This window comes from Oryctolagus cuniculus, chromosome 18 (genome assembly GCF_051225735.1).
Source record: "Oryctolagus cuniculus isolate XC-2025 breed Fujian yellow rabbit chromosome 18, ASM5122573v1, whole genome shotgun sequence".
Taxonomy (NCBI): Eukaryota; Metazoa; Chordata; class Mammalia; order Lagomorpha; family Leporidae; genus Oryctolagus; species Oryctolagus cuniculus.
Window position 1 is genome coordinate 60,663,347 of NC_142884.1, and position 18,105 is coordinate 60,681,451.

An 18,105-nucleotide genomic window follows, 5' to 3' on the forward strand; every position below is an offset into this window, starting at 1 on the left:
GTGCCGGCATACCGGGTTCTAGTCCCGGTTGGGGTGCCAGATTCTGTCCTGGTTGGTCCTTTTCCAGTCCAGCTCTCTGCTGTGGCCCAGGGAAGGCAGTGGAGGATGGCCCAGGTGTTTGAGCCCTGCACCCGCATGGGAGACCAGGAGAAGCACCTGGCTCCTGGCTTCGGATCGGCGGCCATTTGAGGGGTGAACCAACGGAAAAAGGAAGACCTTTATCTATCTCTCTCTCACTGTCTAACTCTGCCTGTCAAAGAAAAAAAAAAACAGTTACGGGGGCTGGTGCTGTGGTATACCTGGTAAAACCGCTGCCTGCAGTGCTGACATCACATACGGGCACTGGTTCGAGTCCCAGCTACTCCACTTCCTGTGCAGCTCTCTGCTATGGCCTGGGAAAGCCATAGAAGTTGGCCCAAGTTCTTGGGCCCCTGCACCCACATGGGAGACCTGGAGGAAGCTCCTAGGTCCTGGCTTCGGATCGGCGCAGCTCCAGCCATTGCAGCCATCTGGGGAGTGAACCAGAGGATGGAAGACCTCTCTCTCTCTGTCTCTTCTTCTCTGTGTAACTCTTTCAAATAAATAAATAAATCTTTAAAAAATGTTTGTGGAAAAGTAGAATTAAGAGATTATTTTTAAAAAACCACAGTTACACATTATATATGTGTGTGTTTGCATATTTCAATCACATAATGTCTTAGACATCATTACATATGAGTATCTGCAGATCTACCACATTTTTTTTTAACAGGCAGAGTGGACAGTGAGAGAGAAAGAGAGAGAGAGAGAGAAAGGTCTTCCTTTTGCTGTTGGTTCATGCTCCAATGGCCGCCGCAGCCGGCACACCGCGCTGGTCCGAAGGCAGGAGCCAGGTGCTTCTCCTGGTCTCGCATGGGGTGCAGGACCCAAGCACTTGGGCCATCCTCCACTGCACTCCCTGGCCACAGCAGAGAGCTGGCCTGGAAGAGGGGCAACCGGGACAGAATCCGGCGCCCTGACCAGGACTAGAACCCCGTGTGCCGGCGCCGCTAGGCGGAGGATTAGCCTAGTGAGCCGTGTCGCCAGCCCAGATCTGCCACATTCTTTTCAGTGCCTGTCTAACAGCATTAGCACTTGCCTGGCACTTAGAATGTGCCAGGTACCATTGTAAGTTTTGTATGTATTTTAATTTAATCTTTATAACACCTTATGAGTTAAATACTGTTATTATCTCTATTTTACAGATAAAGAAACTGATGCACAGAGATATTACGTGACCTTTACAAGGTCACAGATCTAGTACATTGTCCTCTGTATTGATGTACTGTCATTTAGGCTGGCTACTTTACCTTTCTACTGACAGGCTCTTTGATGGCAGTTTTTCTATCTTAAAGTTTTTTTTCTATCTTAAAATCTTTCTGAAGTTGACATCCCTGTACTATAAATTATACACCCTTGGAAAATGTTGTGTTATCTGGAAGAATAAATCCTAGCAGTGGTATTGCTGAATTTATTTTTTAATTATGTTCTGAGAACTTTTGGAGACTTTCACTACATCCTTCAGGATAATTGGTAAAACTGAAGGGCTCTATAAAGCTAAGGTTTGGTTATCATGATATTAGATCAAATATCTGCTTTTACAAGGATATCTGATTTTATGAGCCTTGGATCTAGGGCCTTTTACAAATGGGATAAGGGAGGAAGGAAGGCCGACTTTCAGTGACACTCTGCTGTTTATCTAAGCAGAGATGGTAATGTATCTACTGATGATCTCTTTTCAGAACTGGTGGAGTCTCTTTCATTGCAGGGATCTTATGCTGGAAAAATCCATTCCATTGGTGATGCCTTCAGAAACTTTAAAAATCTTCGATCTTTAGATTTATCAAGGAATTTGATCACTAGCCTAAAGGTAAATTCTATACTCTATGACCAGCCAGATCAGCCCAATTTATTTTTTGTTATAAAGAAATAGGTGATAGATAGTAACAGCCTGGGGAGTATAGGGTCTCCCTTTTAAAGTTTCTTAATTTATTATTTACTTATAAATTTCTTTCAGCTTTGTTCTGTGTTTAAAGTTATTGATTATAAAATATTGAGGAAAATTCCTTTTATACCCATGGAAAGCTATATTAAGCTATCACGGTCTAGGGCAATAGTAAGAATTTTAATGTGTGTTCAAAAATTTTGAGGAGTACTTATGAAAGTACAGATTCTTGGTCTCTACCCTGAGAGGTGATCTAACTTAGTAGGGCTGGGTGGGGCCTGGGGATACACCCAGGGGCTTGCAGTGAAGAAAGACCCACCTGTGCTGTTACTGGGGGTTGCTTCTAGGAGGTGGAGGAAATGATAGTCTGAAAAGAAAAAGAAATATTTCCAGGTCAGGGGATGGTGATGCAAAGGGCAGCACAGGAAAGGAGGAGGGAACAGCTTGAGCACTGTGTTTAGAGGACCAGCAAACACACACAGAGCCTCTGCAAACGTAAAAGTGCGCACGGAGATGGGAGTTTGTTTCCTTTGTGCAGGACCCCAACACATGTTTCCATCTTTGCCTATCAAAATGTCAGTGCTTTTCTTTGGGAAACCAACAGTGATGGAGCCCAGGCCATTAGCAGGGAGCTTTCTGGATTGGAATTGGAGCAGCCAGGACACAAACCAGCACCCGTGAGGGATGCCAGTGTCACAGGCAGTGGCTTCACCTGCTATGCCACAACACCTGCCCCATTGTCAGAGTCCTTTTATAGCAATACTTTTTAGCGCTGAAAGTGTGTGATTATATGCATATGTAGACGTTTTGAGCAAAAGCAACTAACAAGTTCAAGCATGAAAATTAAGTAATTATTGTCAATGGCAGGTTTCAGTAGAGGAGGGAAACTGCAGCTTTTCCTCTTGAGTTTCCTAGTCCTGATTGTTCTGCTGCCACTTAAGTGGAAGGGTTGGCTCGCTAAATCCACAAATAGAGAAACCTGAACAGGGGAGAACATTTCTAGCAAGGATGCAGAGCTTGCATGATGGCAAAGACTCTGAAAGGGAAAACAAGGACAAGGGGTCCCCTACTAGTCCAAGAGGGAGGACTTGAAGATACTTTGTTTCCCCAGACAGTCCACTGACTTTGTAGGTAAGGCATTGAGATAGGAGGACACCACACACACGCACACACACACACTTTTTTTTTTTAACCACCATGTCCTCCTCCACCAGAACCAGCTCTTTGTCTTACCTTCTTACCTCTTACAAATTGAGATCCTTAGTGGGTCAAGACACTGGCTGGGGTAGGGGTGAGAAAGGCTGAAGTAACCCTGCTGCCACTGGGAAGAACTAGACTGGGAGAGCTATTAGGGAGCCAACAGAAACGGAGGACTGGCTGCTGCTGTTTAAATGTCAGATTTTGTAAGGAAGAAACATACTGAAGATGTGAATTATTTAATACCTAGAATTCCCAGGGTACACAGGCTGTAATACTCATATTCTTAAGCAGCTGAAGGGAAACTCAATCCTGCCCTTTCGGTGTGAGGATGCAAAGTAACAGATGTATTTCTGCCTTTGTCTTTGAAATTCCCAGTCCTCACCAACATGCAGTTTCATAACGTGGTCTTTTCCTTGCAGGGCATCCAGTATTTATGTTCACTGCAAGACCTGAATTTATATTATAACAACATTCCTTCATTAGTGGAGGTGTCCCGCCTGCAGCCTTTACCCTTCCTCAAAGAACTAGATTTGAGACTCAATCCTGTTGTAAGGAAAGATACAGATTACAGGCTCTTTGCTGTGTACACGCTACAAACTCTGGAGAAACTGGGTGAGACCCTCCTCTTCTGTTCCTTGCCCCAGAATCTTCCTTTAAATCAGCTGCCGCTTAACCTCTGGATGTTGGCCCGGAGTGTGCACTGGCAGGATATCTTTGTTTATTAGTCAATATTTAGGTAACTCTTTTGTGTTGGCAGGATGTATGACGAGTCCCTTTATTGTTTGTTGAATGACAATCTATGATTTTATCAGTTACTTCCAGCTTTAGTTTTCTTCAGCTGATGGTTTCACCACCACTTCCTCTTCAATGCAAAATTTCCAGATTGAGACTTATTTTTTCCAGGTGCCCCAGCCTTACAACTGTGTTAGCAATAGACAGATAATACAGCAGCTCCTTGGAGCTGAGTTGGCCAAGAATAACTGTCTCTTCAAATGAATGGGTCTACATTTCCTTATGATTTTAGTGTTGAGTATACATTTCTTGTTGATTTGGAATTTGATTTCCCTAGGAAAGTCATTGTAGGGAACCTAGGAGAGCTCTTTCAGAAAATGGTGCGACTGTCAGCCCTGTTGCCCGGCCCTTTGGGTTGTTTGCTGTCCAAGCTCTGCTTTCCTATGTGGCAGTTGTTGCTATGACATCCCTTAGTCTCCCGGAGTTACTGCCGGCTCCTGGGACAACATAATAGCATTATTTTGTGACCTTTCTCTAACACACAAAGATAAGACTGCTCTCTAATTATTTTCCTCTGTAAATACTATTTTCTGACCCACTCCAAAAAAAAGAAACATGCTCAGATCACAATTTTTGCCTCCAGATGACCGAACCGTACGTGAAAGTGAGAGGAAAGCTGCAAAGCTGCATTTCAGTCAGTTGGGCAACAGTGAAAATTTTCTTTTAGAGGTGGAGAAAAGGTAAGAAGGTTTTTATGTAATCTTTTTGTTTGGTTCTTAATGAAGGTCGCAGTGAATTCCTGCTTCACTTTCTTCATTTTCCCACAGAAACCTCTGGTAAGTCGTAATTATCCTCAGATCAGGGATAAAAGGGCTGAGAATCTGGCCCTCATTCCTGCTTTCTTGAAGTATTGGGTCTGCTTTGAATGTAATCATTGTAAATTCTCCAGAGTTGTGCTTGCAGCTTGTAGATAGGGAGACAGTGAGATAACCTGTCCCTGTAAATGCTGACCAGCCTGTCTTGGTAAAGTTACCAATCAGTACGTAGTCTTTTCCTATTGAATTAGAGGGATTACACTTCCCTGGGCAGGGTTGTTAGAAGATAAGTTGGGCACGGAAAGGGAGGGAAGCATTTCTATATAAAACAAAGAGGAAACAGATCTTGAGACACTAAAGTATACAAATGGTAGATTTTTCCGTTTCTTGTTACTAAAATCTTATCAACAGAAGGTACCGTATTTTCTATCCCAAAACCCTGCTTTTAAAAAAAAGAGAGGTGGGGCTGGCGCTGTGGCGCAGCAGGTTAAAGCCCTGGCCTGAAGCACCAGCATCCCATATGGGAGCCAGTTGGAGGCCCAACTGCTCCTCTTCTGATCAAGCTCTCTGCTATAGCCTGAGAAAGCAGTAGAAGATGGCCCAAGTCCATGGGCCCCTGCACTCACGTGGGAGACCTGTAAGAAGCTCCTGACTCCTGGCTTCGGATTGGCACTGGCTTTGGCTTAGCCCTGCCTTTGCTATTGTGGGCATTTCTGGAGTGAACCAACAGAAGGAAGCTTTTTCTCTGCCTCACTCTCTCTCTGGCTCTTTTTTTTTTTTTTTTTTTTTTTTTTGACAGGCAGAGTGGACAGTGAGAGAGAGAGAGAGAGAGAAAGGTCTTCCTTTTTTCCGTTGGTTCACCCCCCAATGGCCGCTGCAGCTGGCGCACAGCGCTGATCCGATGGCAGGAGCCAGGTGCCTCTCCTGGTCTCCCATGCGGGTGCAGGGTCCAAGCACTTGGGCCATCCTCCATTGCACTCCTGGGCCACAGTAGAGAGCTGGACTGGAAGAGGGGCAACCGGGACAGAATCCGGCGCCCCAACCGGGACTAGAACCTGGTATGCCGGCGCCGCAGGCAGAGGATTAGCCTAGTGAGCTGCGGCTCTGGTCTGAAATAAGTTTTTATTTATTTTTTTATTTATTTATTTTTTAAAGATTTATTTATTTGAAAGGCAGAGTTATACAGAGAGATATCTTCTGTCCACGGGGTCATTTCCCAAATGGCCACAACAACTGGAACTGGGCCAGCCTGAAGCCAGGAGCTTCTTCCGGGTCTCCCACATGGGTGCAGGGGCCCAAGCACTTGGGCCATCTTCCACAGCTTTCCCAGGTGGATTAGCAGGGAGCTGGATTAGAAGTGGAGCAGCCAAGACTGGAACTAGCAACCGTATGGCATACTAGCACTGCAGGTGGTGGCTTTACCCACTACACCATAGTGCCAGCCTCAAATAACATACCATTATGTCCCAAGCAAATACATAAGATATTCAAAGATAATTAAAAACATAATACTATTGGGACGGCGCCATGGCTCACTTGGTTAATCCTCCGCCTGCGGCTCTGGCATCCCTTATGGGAGCCGGGTTCTAGTCCCAGTTGCTGCTCTTCCAGTCCAGCTCTCTGCTGTGGCCAGGGAGTGCAGTGGAGGATGGCCTAAGTGCTTGGGCCCTGCACCCCATGGGAGACCAGGAGAAGCACCTGGCTCCTGCCTTCGGATCAGCGCGGTGCACCGGCCGCAGCGCGCCAGCCGTGGCAGCCATTGGAGGGTGAACCAACAGCAAAGGAAGACCTTTCTCTCTGTCTCTCTCTCTCACTGTCCACTCTGCCTGTAAAAAAAAAAAAAGAACAGTAAAGTTCACTAAAAATTGTGAGAAACACTCCATATCCAGCCAAGAATTAACTGCTTGCAATGTCTGATGTACATCCTTCTGGACATCAGTGTGCTACAGACACATGTAGATGTATCTGTTAATTTTTTCTGATGGCAAGAGTAAATACACGCTTACTGTTGAGAATTTGGAAAGTACAGAAAAGTACACAGGAATAAAATAGGTAACTCATAATCCTCCCACCCAGAATTAAATGCTAATAATCATAAATATTCTAGTTTGGTGTATGTGTATGTATGTTGTGTACATATGCATGTGCGTGTGTAGTTTAATCTATATGCTCCCTATACATTTAATTTTTAATTAAACATGCTATTATGAACATATCCCCAACATTCTTCTGTTCTTCTCCAGAATAAATTGTTTGTTTTTTTTTAACATTTATTTATTTGAAGGGCAGGGTGTCAGGGTGGTGGGGAGGGAAAGGGGACAGGACAGAAGGGGTGGGGAAGGGAGGAGAGGCGAGAGATCCTTTGTCTGTTTGCCTACTCCCCAAATGGCAGCAGCAGCTAGGCCAAAGCCAGGAGCCAGGAACTCCATCCAGGTATCCCACATGGGTAGCAGGGTCTCACGTTGAACAATCATCTGCTGCCTCCCAGGCACATTAGCAGGAAGCCGGATTAGAAGCTCAGTAGTTGGTACTCACATTTAGCAATCTGACACAGGATGCAGGCATCCCTAGCAGGTACTTAACCTACTGTGCCACAGCATCCACCTCGAGTGAAGTTTCTTTAAAAATCTTTCTGAGGGGCCAGCACTGTGGCATAGCGGGTAAAGCCACCACCTGCAGTGCCGGCATCCCATTTGGGCGCTGATTCGAGACCTGGCTGCTCCACTTCCAATCCAGCTCTCTGCTATGGCCTGGGAAAGCAGTAGCAGATGGCCCACATCCTTGGGCCCCTGCACCCACGTGGGAGACCCAGAAGAAGCTCCTGGCTCCAGATCAGCACAGCTCCAGCTGTTGTGGCCAGTTGGGGAGTAAATCAGCAGATGGAAGACCTCTCTCTCTCTCTGCCTCTCCTTCTCTAACTCTGATTTGCAAATAAATAAATGAATCTTTAAAAAAAATCTTTGGGGGGCCGGCGCTGTGGCACAGTGGGTTGGTCCTCCGCCTGCAGTGCTGGCATCCCATATGGGTGCCAGTTCTAGCCCCGGCTGCTCCTCTTCCAATCCAACTCTCTGCTATGGCCTGGGAAAGCAGTAGAAGGTGGCCCAAGTCCTTGGGCCCCTGCACCTGCAAGTGAGACCTGGAGGAAGCACCTGGCTCCTGGCTTCAGATCAGCACAGCTCCAGCCATTGCGGCCATCTGGGGAGTGAACCAATGGAGGGAAGACCTCTCTGTCTGTCTCTCCCTCTCACTGTCTGTGACTACCTCTCAAATAAATAAATAAAATCTTTAAAAAAATCTTTGAGTCCCAATTCCCCCTACATACAAAATAGAAATAATAGCTAATGAAAAGTTTTTATGTGTAAATAAAATGAGCGTAAAGAACCTGGCATTCTAGGCTTCCTGAATTTATTGTATTTCTTAAGGTACCTACCTTAGTCAAGTGCAAATACTTACCTTACTTGTCTGTTTTCCTAGTAGTGGTTACAGTCAGTGCCACTGTAATTTTTGGCAGCAGAAACTTCCCTTCTGTACTACAGCTATGAGTATTATCATTTAAAACAAAGTATCTTACACCTTCAGTCATTCAGACCTTAGCTTATGTCAATAAGACAAAATATTAGGGGGCCGGCACTGTGGCGCAGTGGGTTAAAGCCCTGGCCTGAAGCGCTGGCATCCCATATGGGTGCTGGTTCGAGACCCGGCTGCTCCACTTCCTGCCCAGCTCTCTGGTATGGCCTGGGAAAGCAGTAGAAGATGGCCCAAGTCCTTGGACCCCTGCACCCATGTGGGAGACCCGGAAAAAACTCCTGGCTTCGGATCGGCACAGCTCTGGGCATTGCAACCATCTGGGGAGTGAACCATCGGATGGAAGACCTCTCTCTCTCTCTCTGCCTCTCCTCTCTCTGTGTAATGCTGACTTTCAAATAAATAAATAAATATTAAAAAAGACAAAATATCAAAGTTCTGAATCTTCTTGCTTTCACACTTTAAAGGCTGAACTGTGCAAATATTATGACTTTAAAAAAGGCTTTAACTGAAAAATTTGTGAAACATTGTTAAATTAATATGTTATAGAGCATTTGGGAAAAATGATAAGGATGCCTTAAGTTTTAAATAAATTCTAATATGTGGCAGCTCCAGGGAGAAGACAATGACAAACTGTGTGGCAGATGAGAGCTCTCCATCTAAGGCCAGTGCTGATGTGGACACCAGGATTGAAACAGGTAAGCTTTCTCTCTATAATCATAAAATGTTTACGATGTCAGCTATCTCAGCTTCACAGCCAATCTTGGATAAGCTGAAGATAGACTAGTTAGGAAAGCAAGGGTAAGATTTGCTGGCCATATTTTCCCTTCTTCCTCTCACTGCTAGCACCAGGAGGACCATGTTCAGCAGGTCTAAGCCAGAACCCTTCAAAAAACAAGCTATACTCAGAGTTCACTTTCATTTGTGTCACTTTGCATCATTAATGCAACCCAAAATTACATTGCCAGCTCCCACAGCCCCCTAGATATTTCTGAGGTGATTGATTTCACTAGTCAGAGCAGAGGACTCTGCATCAAAGTAGCTCACACCCTAGGCCTCCTGGGCTCCCCACCAAGAACCTTTGTAGCTGCAGAATCTCATGTTTATGCTATTTCCTGTAATCACTGTTGGTAATGCACTGTGATTGAAGTGGTCGGCTGGTGCTATGGCATAGTGGGTAAGGCCGCTGCCTGCAGTGCCAGCATCCTATATGGGTGCTGGTTTGAATCCTACTGCTCCACTTCCAATCCAGCTCTTTGCTATAGCGTGGGAAAGCAGTGGAAGATGGCCCAAGTGCTTGGGCCCCTGGACCTGCGTGGGAGACCCAGAAGAGGCTCCTGGCTCCTTGCTTCAGAGCGGCATTGCTCCAGCTGTTGTCTTTTGGGGAGTGAGCCAGGGATAGAAGACCTCTTTCTCTCTCTCTCTCTGCCTCTGCCTCTCTATAACTCTGCTTTTCAAATAAATAAATAAATCTTAAAAAAAAAAAAAAGTGGTCATGCCACAGGCTAGGAGAAAACTTTCCACCAGAAATGTGTTCTTTGGGTTAACCTGGCTCTCTCGTATCAGGCAAATCAGGTGACTTTTTACTTGAGAAAACTTTTGCCTCAAGGTCTCTGTTCCTTTGAAGGTTCTATAAAATATATATAAACTCTGAAAATCAACTCCTAAAATCTCAGCTATAGCTTTAATGAACAGGCTCTTTAGCTTAGTCATTAAGGATTACAGTGTTTTGTTTTCCTGATTCCCTTACCTATCCATATGGACGTTTATTGACAAGTCATTTTCACACTTTTTCATAGTAAAATAAGTCATAATGAGGTATGATTTTAATTTTCTTTCTTGGATGTCTCAGTGCACATAACTGATAGGAGTATGAGTAGCTTTGCTTTACTTTTTTCTATTTTATGAGATGCAATTCTGTTGTAATATTTTTGAAAAATACTAAAAAGCTTGAAGAAAAACATTTTAATCCCCCATAAACTCATCCCCTAGAGAGAATCCCAGTGAAGCTCTGGTATACAGCCTCAGTTTTTTTGTTTGTTTGTTTGTTGTTTTTTGTTATAACTATTTATATACCCATCTGCAGACAGGGAAAAATACACTGGAGCATAATTTGTGCCTTTTTGCATGAGCTGTTAGATGTCATTTATGTCTTATCACAGCCACACACACACAGATTCCCCAGTGAGTTAGAGCAGGTCTTCAAGCTCACTCTTGCACTGAGAACAAACTGCTTTCCCAGGCAGAGGGCCCATTTCTAAAGGTCTCAGAAACTCCAGCTGTTGCCTGGATTTTTTTTTAATATGAAATTTCTTTTGCTACTTTGAAACGTTAAAGAGCTTTGTTCTCCACTGAAAATTGTGTTTGGCCTTAGATCCCCGGGGAGTATGGCCCTACGCACTATTGGTAATCCAATATGGTTAAAGTGGTTAGGCCTTGCTAATGGTCATGTCTCAGGATAGGAGGAAACTTTCTGGACAACAGTTCCCACTAGCTCAGTTGCTTAAAATAGTGCTTTCCTGTCAATCATTTCCAGCAGGCTGGGAACCATCACTGATTTGGATCGGCTTCCTATTCTCACCTGTAATCTTTGACTCTTCCAAAGGCTGCTCTCTTCCCATACTCCCAAAATAAGCATACCCCATCTATATCTTCACCTTTCTCTACTCTTTACCCTGTATGGTCTCATTTATTTCCACAGTTTTACTTATAAATGAATAAGGTTATTATTTATTCATATTCATTGTATATTATTTTCTCATATCCTAAATATGTTGGTCTAGCTTTGATGACCTGTGCCAGTGTCTCTCTGCCCCATTCCTCCACTTCCACTGACCATGTGGTAATAGACATCTGGGATCACACTATAGAACTTTCCAGTCACTCAAGCTAAATGTTTCCCCCCAAAACCACAAAACACACAGATTAACAAACCAGCCCTCAACTGCTCTGTCAGTGATACTACAATGTTTCTATTTCCCAAGTTTGGAATCGCTGGAATCTAATGCCACTCCTCTAAAGCCCAGCGAATGTTCATACCCTACAGTATGATCTGTGGTTAACCAGCCTCCCTTTCTCTTTTTTAAAGAGTTATTTATTTATTTGACAGACAGAGTTACAGAGAAAGGTAGAGGTAGAGACAGAGAGAGAGGTCTTCCATCTGCTGGTTCACTCCCCAGATGCCTGCGACGGCCAGAGCTGCACTGATCCAGAGCCAGGAGCTTCCTCCAGGTCTCCCACATGGGTGCAGGGGCCCAAGCACTTGGGCCATCTTCCACTGCTTTTCCAGGCCATAGCAGGGAGCTGGATGGGAAGAGGAGCAGCAGATCTAGAACCGGCACTCATATGGGATGCCAGCGCTTCAGGCCAGGGCTTTAACCCACTGTACCACAGCTCTGGCCCCAGTGCTGGTCCCTCTTAATAGTCTCTTAACAGACAAGCTTACCAGCCATCAATTACTACATGTGAACTCTGGGCCTAGCACTGTCCATTACTTCATTTAATCCTCACAACAACCTTGAAGGTGTTTTTTTTTTTTTTTTTTTTGACAGGCAGAGTGGACAGTGAGAGAGAGAGACAGAGAGAAAGGTCTTCCTTTGCCGTTGGTTCACCCTCCAATGGCCGCCGCTGCAGCCGGCGCACCGCGCTGATCCTGGCAGGAGCCAGGAGCCAGGTGCTTTTCCTGGTCTCCCATGGGGTGCAGGGCCCAAGCACCTGGGCCATCCTCCACTGCACTCCCTGGCCATAGCAGAGAGCTGGCCTGGAAGAGGGGCAACCGGGACAGAATCCGGCGCCCCAACCGGGACTAGAACCCGGTGTGCCGGCGCCGCAAGGTGGAGGATTAGCCTATTGAGCCACGGCGCCGGCTCTTGAAGGTGTTTTTTACAGATGAGAAAACTGAGATCCAAAGAGATGAAAGAACTTGCCCTAGCTAACAGTAAGTGGCAGAGCTGGGATGCGAACTCTGCTCCATCTGTCATCAAAGTCCTTTTAGCCATTACAAGATGCTGCTTCTCAATCTCTTCTTCCTTCAGTTCATTCTGTATGTTACTGCCGATTAATTCTCTTAAAACACACCTGTGATCATTCATTACACTTGCCTGCTTAAAAGCTCCCGTGGCTCCCACTCAGCAACTAAATTACATCTAAACTCCTGGACTTCACACACAAGGCTAAAAGCTAGCCACAATGCATCTTTTCAGCCTAATCTGAAACCTTATGTCTTACTTCCCAAACACAATGCCCAAAACTCCTGTCAAACTGGACCACTCTCCTCTGCCCATAAACTAATGCCCCTCTGCTCGGAAAGCTTTAATCAAATCCCAGCCTTTCTCCATGACCCAGCTCAAAGTCCATACGTTTTAGTGAAACAGTTTTTGATTCCTTGACCAAAGATATTTTCCATTTTTTTGTAAACTCATATAACTTATCTGCAGAAACATGGACTCTGGAAACAGAAAAGGCACACATCCCCTGAAGCATTTGCAGCACCGTTAGAAAAAACGAGAGACTGTGAAAGAGCTCAGTAACAATCCAGGCACTGTATATGAAAATGTCAAATGGACAACACAGACCAGTAGTCCTCAAGTGCAGGGCTGTGGGCCTTTAGCTCAGGATATATCTCAGGGCCCACAAGCAGTTAGAAACTCTAAGGTTTGTGCTTTTGTCTGATAGCAGTTATGGAAAAATACTAAAAAGATATAAGGCAAAAAAAAAAACTTATGTGGTAATCATCTTTTTTAAAAAATGAACTATTTTTAGGAGTTTTAGATTCATAGCAAAACTGAGCAGAAAATACAGAGTTCTATATAGCCTGTATCTACTTACACACAGCCTCCCTTACTATCAGAATTCCCCAGCAGATTGTACCTCTATTGTCACTGATGAATCTACATTGACACAGCATGGGCACCCAAAATCTATTAGGTTAACTCCTGGTGTTGTACATTCTATGAGTTTGAAAAATGTATAGGGCCCAGCACTGTGGCATAGCAGGTAAAGCTGCCACCTGCAGTGCCAGTATCCCATATGGGCACTGGTTTGAGTCCTGGCTGCTCCACTTCTGATCCAGCTCTCTGCTGCAGTCTAGGAAAGCAGTAAAAGATGGCCCAAGTCCTTGGGTCCCTGCACCCATGTGGGAGACCCAGAAGCAGCTCCTGGCTTCAGATCAGCACAGCTCCGGTTGTTGTGGCCCATTGGGGAGTGAACTAGCAGATAGAAGACCTCTCTATGCCTCTCTGTAACTCTGCCTTTCAAATGAATAAATAAATCTTTTAAAAAAAGAAAGAAAAATGTATAGTAATGTGTATCCACCATTTCAGTAACACAGAATAGTTTTCTTGCCTTAAGAATCCTCTGTAATCACCAGTTCCTTCCTCCTTCCTAACACCCCCAGCAACTACTGATCTTTTTACTGTGTCCATAGTTTTGCCTTTTCCATAATGCCATGTGGTTAGAATCATACAGTATGTGACCTTTTCAGATGGCTTCTTTCACTTAGCAATGTGCATTCATGTTTCTTTCTTCTTTTTTTAAAGATTTATTTATTTATTTGAAAGTCAGAGTTACGCAGAGAGAGAGAGAAAGAGAGAGAGAAAGAGAGAGGTCTTCCATCTGATGGTTCACTCCCCAATTGGCCACAACAGCTGGAACTGTGCCGATCCGAAGGCAGGAGCCAGGAGATTCTTCCGGGTCTCCTACATGGGTGTAGGGGCCCAAGGACTTGGGCCATCCTGTACTGCCTTCCCAGGCCATAGCGGAGAGCTGGGTCGGAAGAGGAGCAGCCAGGACTAGAACTGGCGCCCATATGGGATGCCGGTGCTTCAGGCCAGGGCGTTAACCCAGTGTGCCACAGTGCCGGCCCCATTCATGTTTCTTTCTGTCTCTTCATGACTTAATATCTCACCATTTATTAGTGCTTAATAATATTCCATTGTCTAGATGTACTACTTCCAAGTTTTGGCAGTTGTGAAAAGATTCCTATAAACATCCTTGTGTAGATATTTGTGTGGATATAACTTGTTAACTCATTTGGGCAATTACCAAAGAACATGTTGGATCATGTGGTAAGAGTATGTTGAACTTTCAGAAACTGCCAGATTGTCTTTCAATGTAATCTTTTTAAAATGTCTTCTTGGGGCCAGCACTGTGGTTGAAGCCCCAGTCTGTAGTGCCAGCATCCCATAAAGGTGCTGGTTTGAGTCCCGGCTGTTCCACTTCCGATCCAGCTCTCAGCTATGGACTGGGAAAGCAGTAGAAGATGGCCCAAGTCCTTGGGCCTCCACATCCACATGGGAGACCTGGAAGAAGCTCCTGGCTCGTGGCTTTGGATCGGTGCAGCTCTGGCCGTTGCAGCCATGTGGGGAGTGAATCAGAGGGTAAAAGACCTTTCTATCTCTCTCTGCCTCTCTGTAACTCTGCCTTTCAAATAAACAAATAAATCTCTAAAAAATATAAATAAATGTCTTCTTATATGCTTAGTTTCTTTAAAAAAAAGATTTATTTATTTGATAAGTAGTTACAGACAGAGGGAGAGACAGAGAGAAAGGTCTTCCATCTGCTTGTTCACTCCTCAAATGGCCGCAACAGCCAGAGCTGGGCCAATCTGAGGCCAGGATCCAGGAGCTTCTTCTGGGTCTTCAATGTAGGTGCAGGGGCCCAAGCACTTGGGCCATCCTCTACTGCTTTCCCAGGCCATAGCAGAGAGCTGGATCCAAAGAAGAGCGCCAGGGACACGAACTGGAGCCCATATGGGATGCTGGCACCACAGGCAGCAGCTTTACTTGCTATGCCCCAACACCATCGCCCTGAACTTAGTTTCTTAAATTGTAGTTGTTTTTTTTTTTGTTTTTTTTTTTTTTGACAGGCAGAGTGGACAGTGAGAGAGAGAGACAGAGAGAGAAAGGTCTTCCTTTGCCGTTGGTTCACCCTCCAATGGCCGCCGCTGCAGCCGGCGCACCGCGCTGATCCGATGGCAGGAGCCAGGATCCAGGTGCTTATCCTGGTCTCCCATGGGGTGCAGGGCCCAAGCACCTGGGCCATCCTCCACTGCACTCCCTGGCCATAGCAGAGAGCTGGCCTGGAAGAGGGGCAACCGGGACAGAATCCGGCGCCCCGACCGGGACTAGAACCCGGTGTGCCGGCGCCGCAAGGTGGAGGATTAGCCTATTGAGCCACGGCGCCGGCTCAAATTGTAGTTTCTTAAACTGATTCATACTCTCAGAGCTTGTGAGACGACTGAGATTCAGAAACACTGTGGTGGGCATGACACGCTAGAAACCCAGAGTATGCTGGTGCAGTGGGGAAAGGGTTTGGGCAGATACATAAGCAAAGCCCTCAGCCCTTGGAGGCTGTCAGTCCAAAAGGAGGAGTAGCAGCACATTCTGGGTGGTGGGGTTGGTGTGAACAGCTGTGTGAAAGTTGTAAGAAGTATGACAGGTCATAATGAGCATTGGTGTGTTGGGGAGGAAGGCTTGAGATACATATACAACACCGAGACTGAGTTGAAAAAGGCCCTGCTCATTGTTTAGTCAATTCTTGTTGCCTTTAAATAGAATACCACCTAAAACATACTGACCTAATGAATGTCTTATTTTAAAATAGTGAAGAAAAAATTGATCACAGTCACCCTCAGTGGCTCATTTCTCTGCCTAGCAGATATGTCAAGGTCTTTTCTTAAAACTCATTAAAATCCATACCATTTCAATCTGTTTTTTTTTTTTTTTTTTTTTTTTTTTTTGACAGGCAGAGTGGATAGTGAGAGAGACAAAGAGAAAGGTCTTCCTTTGCCGTTGGTTCACCCTCCAATGGCCAGCATGCTGCAGCCGGCGCACCGCGCTGATCTGATGGCAGGAGCCAGGTACTTCTCCTGGTCTCCCATGGGGTACTGGGCCCAAGCACTTGGGCCATCCTCCACTGCACTCCTGGGCCACAGCAGAGAACTGGCCTGGAAGAGGGGCAGCCGAGACAGAATCCGGCACCCCGACCGGGACTAGAACCCGGTGTGCCGGCACTGCAAGGCAGAGGATTAGCCTAGTGAGCCGACTGCCGGCCTCAATCTGTTTTGTCATCTCTTGGTTTAGCCATGATGTAGTTTCATGATGGATAAAGATCAACTTGAAGAGCTGAGACATTCCAAAACAGTTGCTTAAATAATATGGAAATTCCCTTCCCTCTCCTATTGAAATCAAGATAATGGCAATCTAAGGCTGTTGGAGGTGGTTCTAAGATCGGAATAATGAATATGTAGGGGTTGGTGGGGGGCAACTAGCCATTTTGGCCATAGTGGAAAAGAAAGTAATTCAGCAAAGAAGTGCTGTTTACTGGGCAGATCCTGTGTTGTGGGCTAGGCAACAAGGAGAACATACGATAGCAGATCTTCATAGACTCCCAATCCAGAAAGACTGATCATGGCTAATTAGGTCATGAGTCAGGCTAGTCTGAGCTGAACTGTGGCAGAGATATAGAACACGGGGGAGAGGCAGCAACATTACCACCAGGGGCCTGAGAAAGCCTTCACAAAACAGGAGAGGTTTAAGTTGGGCCTTCAAATGGAATTCATTGGGCATAGTTGAGGGGAAAGGTTCAAAGCAGAGAGGAAAGCAGCAGCAAAGACAGGTGTGACAGTTTAGATTGACTGTGGCAGGAGCTGGGGCCAGGTTCTAATACTAATCACGTTCATCTTACTGTCTTGAACATGGGTAACAATTAATGATGCTTTAGGTGGGAGGCGTAATTAAGTGTGTGATTTAGGTAACTCAAGCTAGATTCGGCGAGATAGGCAGGAACTGGCGGCAGTAGTTCAAGCCGGAGGTAAAAGGGACATGTCCTAAGTAGGGCAATGGGAATGTGAAGGCAGATGAGGAAGCACGGATTGATTAAATCCTTGAAGGCATGGGAAAACACTGTAGACAAAATATTAAGTATAGTTACCTACAGTGTTTTCCCATGCAGTCCAAAATTCAGAAGACTTAAATTTCTGAATTAAAGATGTGACAAGTATTTAAGGGGGAAAGTGTCTAAGATTCCCAAGGTTATAGGCAGTCTGTTCATGATGGGAAAGAAAACCTTTGTTAATTTCCTTTCATGATATCATGTATGAAATAGATACCACACACTGATATTTTTAAAGTCAGGGATTCAGTTGTTTTCATTGGGGATTAACAGGGCTTCATTTATTTTTGGAGATTAGTGAAAGGCAAGTTATTTCTGGTCTTTAAAATTTATCTTGGAGGGCTGGCATTGTGGCGCAGCAGATTAAGCCACAGTTTGTGATGCCAGCATCCTATATCAGTGTGCCTCTTCAAGTCCTGGCTGCTCCATTTCCCATCTAGCTCCCTGCTAACGTGCCTGGGCAAGCAGCAGAAGATGGTCCAAGTACTTGGGCCGCTACCACCCATCTGGGAGACCCAGATGCAGCTCTAGGCTCCTAGCTTTGGCCTTGCCCAGCCCCTGCTGTTGCAGCTATTCAGGGAGTGAACCAGCAGACGAAAGATATTGTGTGTGTGTCTCCCTCTCTCTCTCTCTCTCTCTCTCTCTGCTACTCAACCTTTCATATAAACAAATAAATCTTAGAAAGGAAGGGAGGGGGGCTGGCACTGTGGTGCAGCAGGTTAAAGCCCTGGCCTGAAGTGCCGGTATTCCATATGGGCACCGGTTCTAGTCCCAACTGCTCCTCTTCCGATCCAGCTCTCTACTATGGCCTGGGAAAGCAGTAGAAGATGGCCCAAGTCCTTGGGCCTCTGCACCCGTGTGGGAAACTCGGGAGAAGCTCCTGGCTCCTGGCTTCAAATTAGTGCAGCTCTGGCCGTTGCAACCATCTGGGGAGTGAACCAGCGGATGGAAGACCTCCCTCTCTATCTCTACCTCTCT

At 45.5% G+C, this 18,105-nt stretch overlaps 1 protein-coding gene across 23 annotated transcripts in view; it reads left to right on the forward strand.

The window, feature by feature from the left end:
* The window catches only part of LRRC36 (leucine rich repeat containing 36), a 60,599-nt gene that overhangs the window by 9,740 nt on the left and 32,754 nt on the right, over nt 1–18,105 (forward strand). For 10 of the 23 annotated variants that reach the window (XR_016225295.1, XM_002711601.5, XM_008257459.4 and 7 more), the window contains exons 2-5: nt 1,761–1,888; nt 3,583–3,775; nt 4,539–4,635; nt 8,845–8,933. Coding sequence is in view for 20 of the 23 variants with exons in the window: in XM_002711601.5 (XP_002711647.1) it covers nt 1,761–1,888; nt 3,583–3,775; nt 4,539–4,635; nt 8,845–8,933 (507 nt within the window). In the remaining 3 variants the exon portion in view is untranslated. Of the gene's footprint in view, nt 1–1,760; nt 1,889–3,582; nt 3,776–4,273; nt 4,636–8,844; nt 8,934–18,105 lie in introns of those variants that run through there. The other 13 variants (XM_089320247.1, XM_089320254.1, XM_089320262.1 and 10 more) reach the window with 4 other exon arrangements.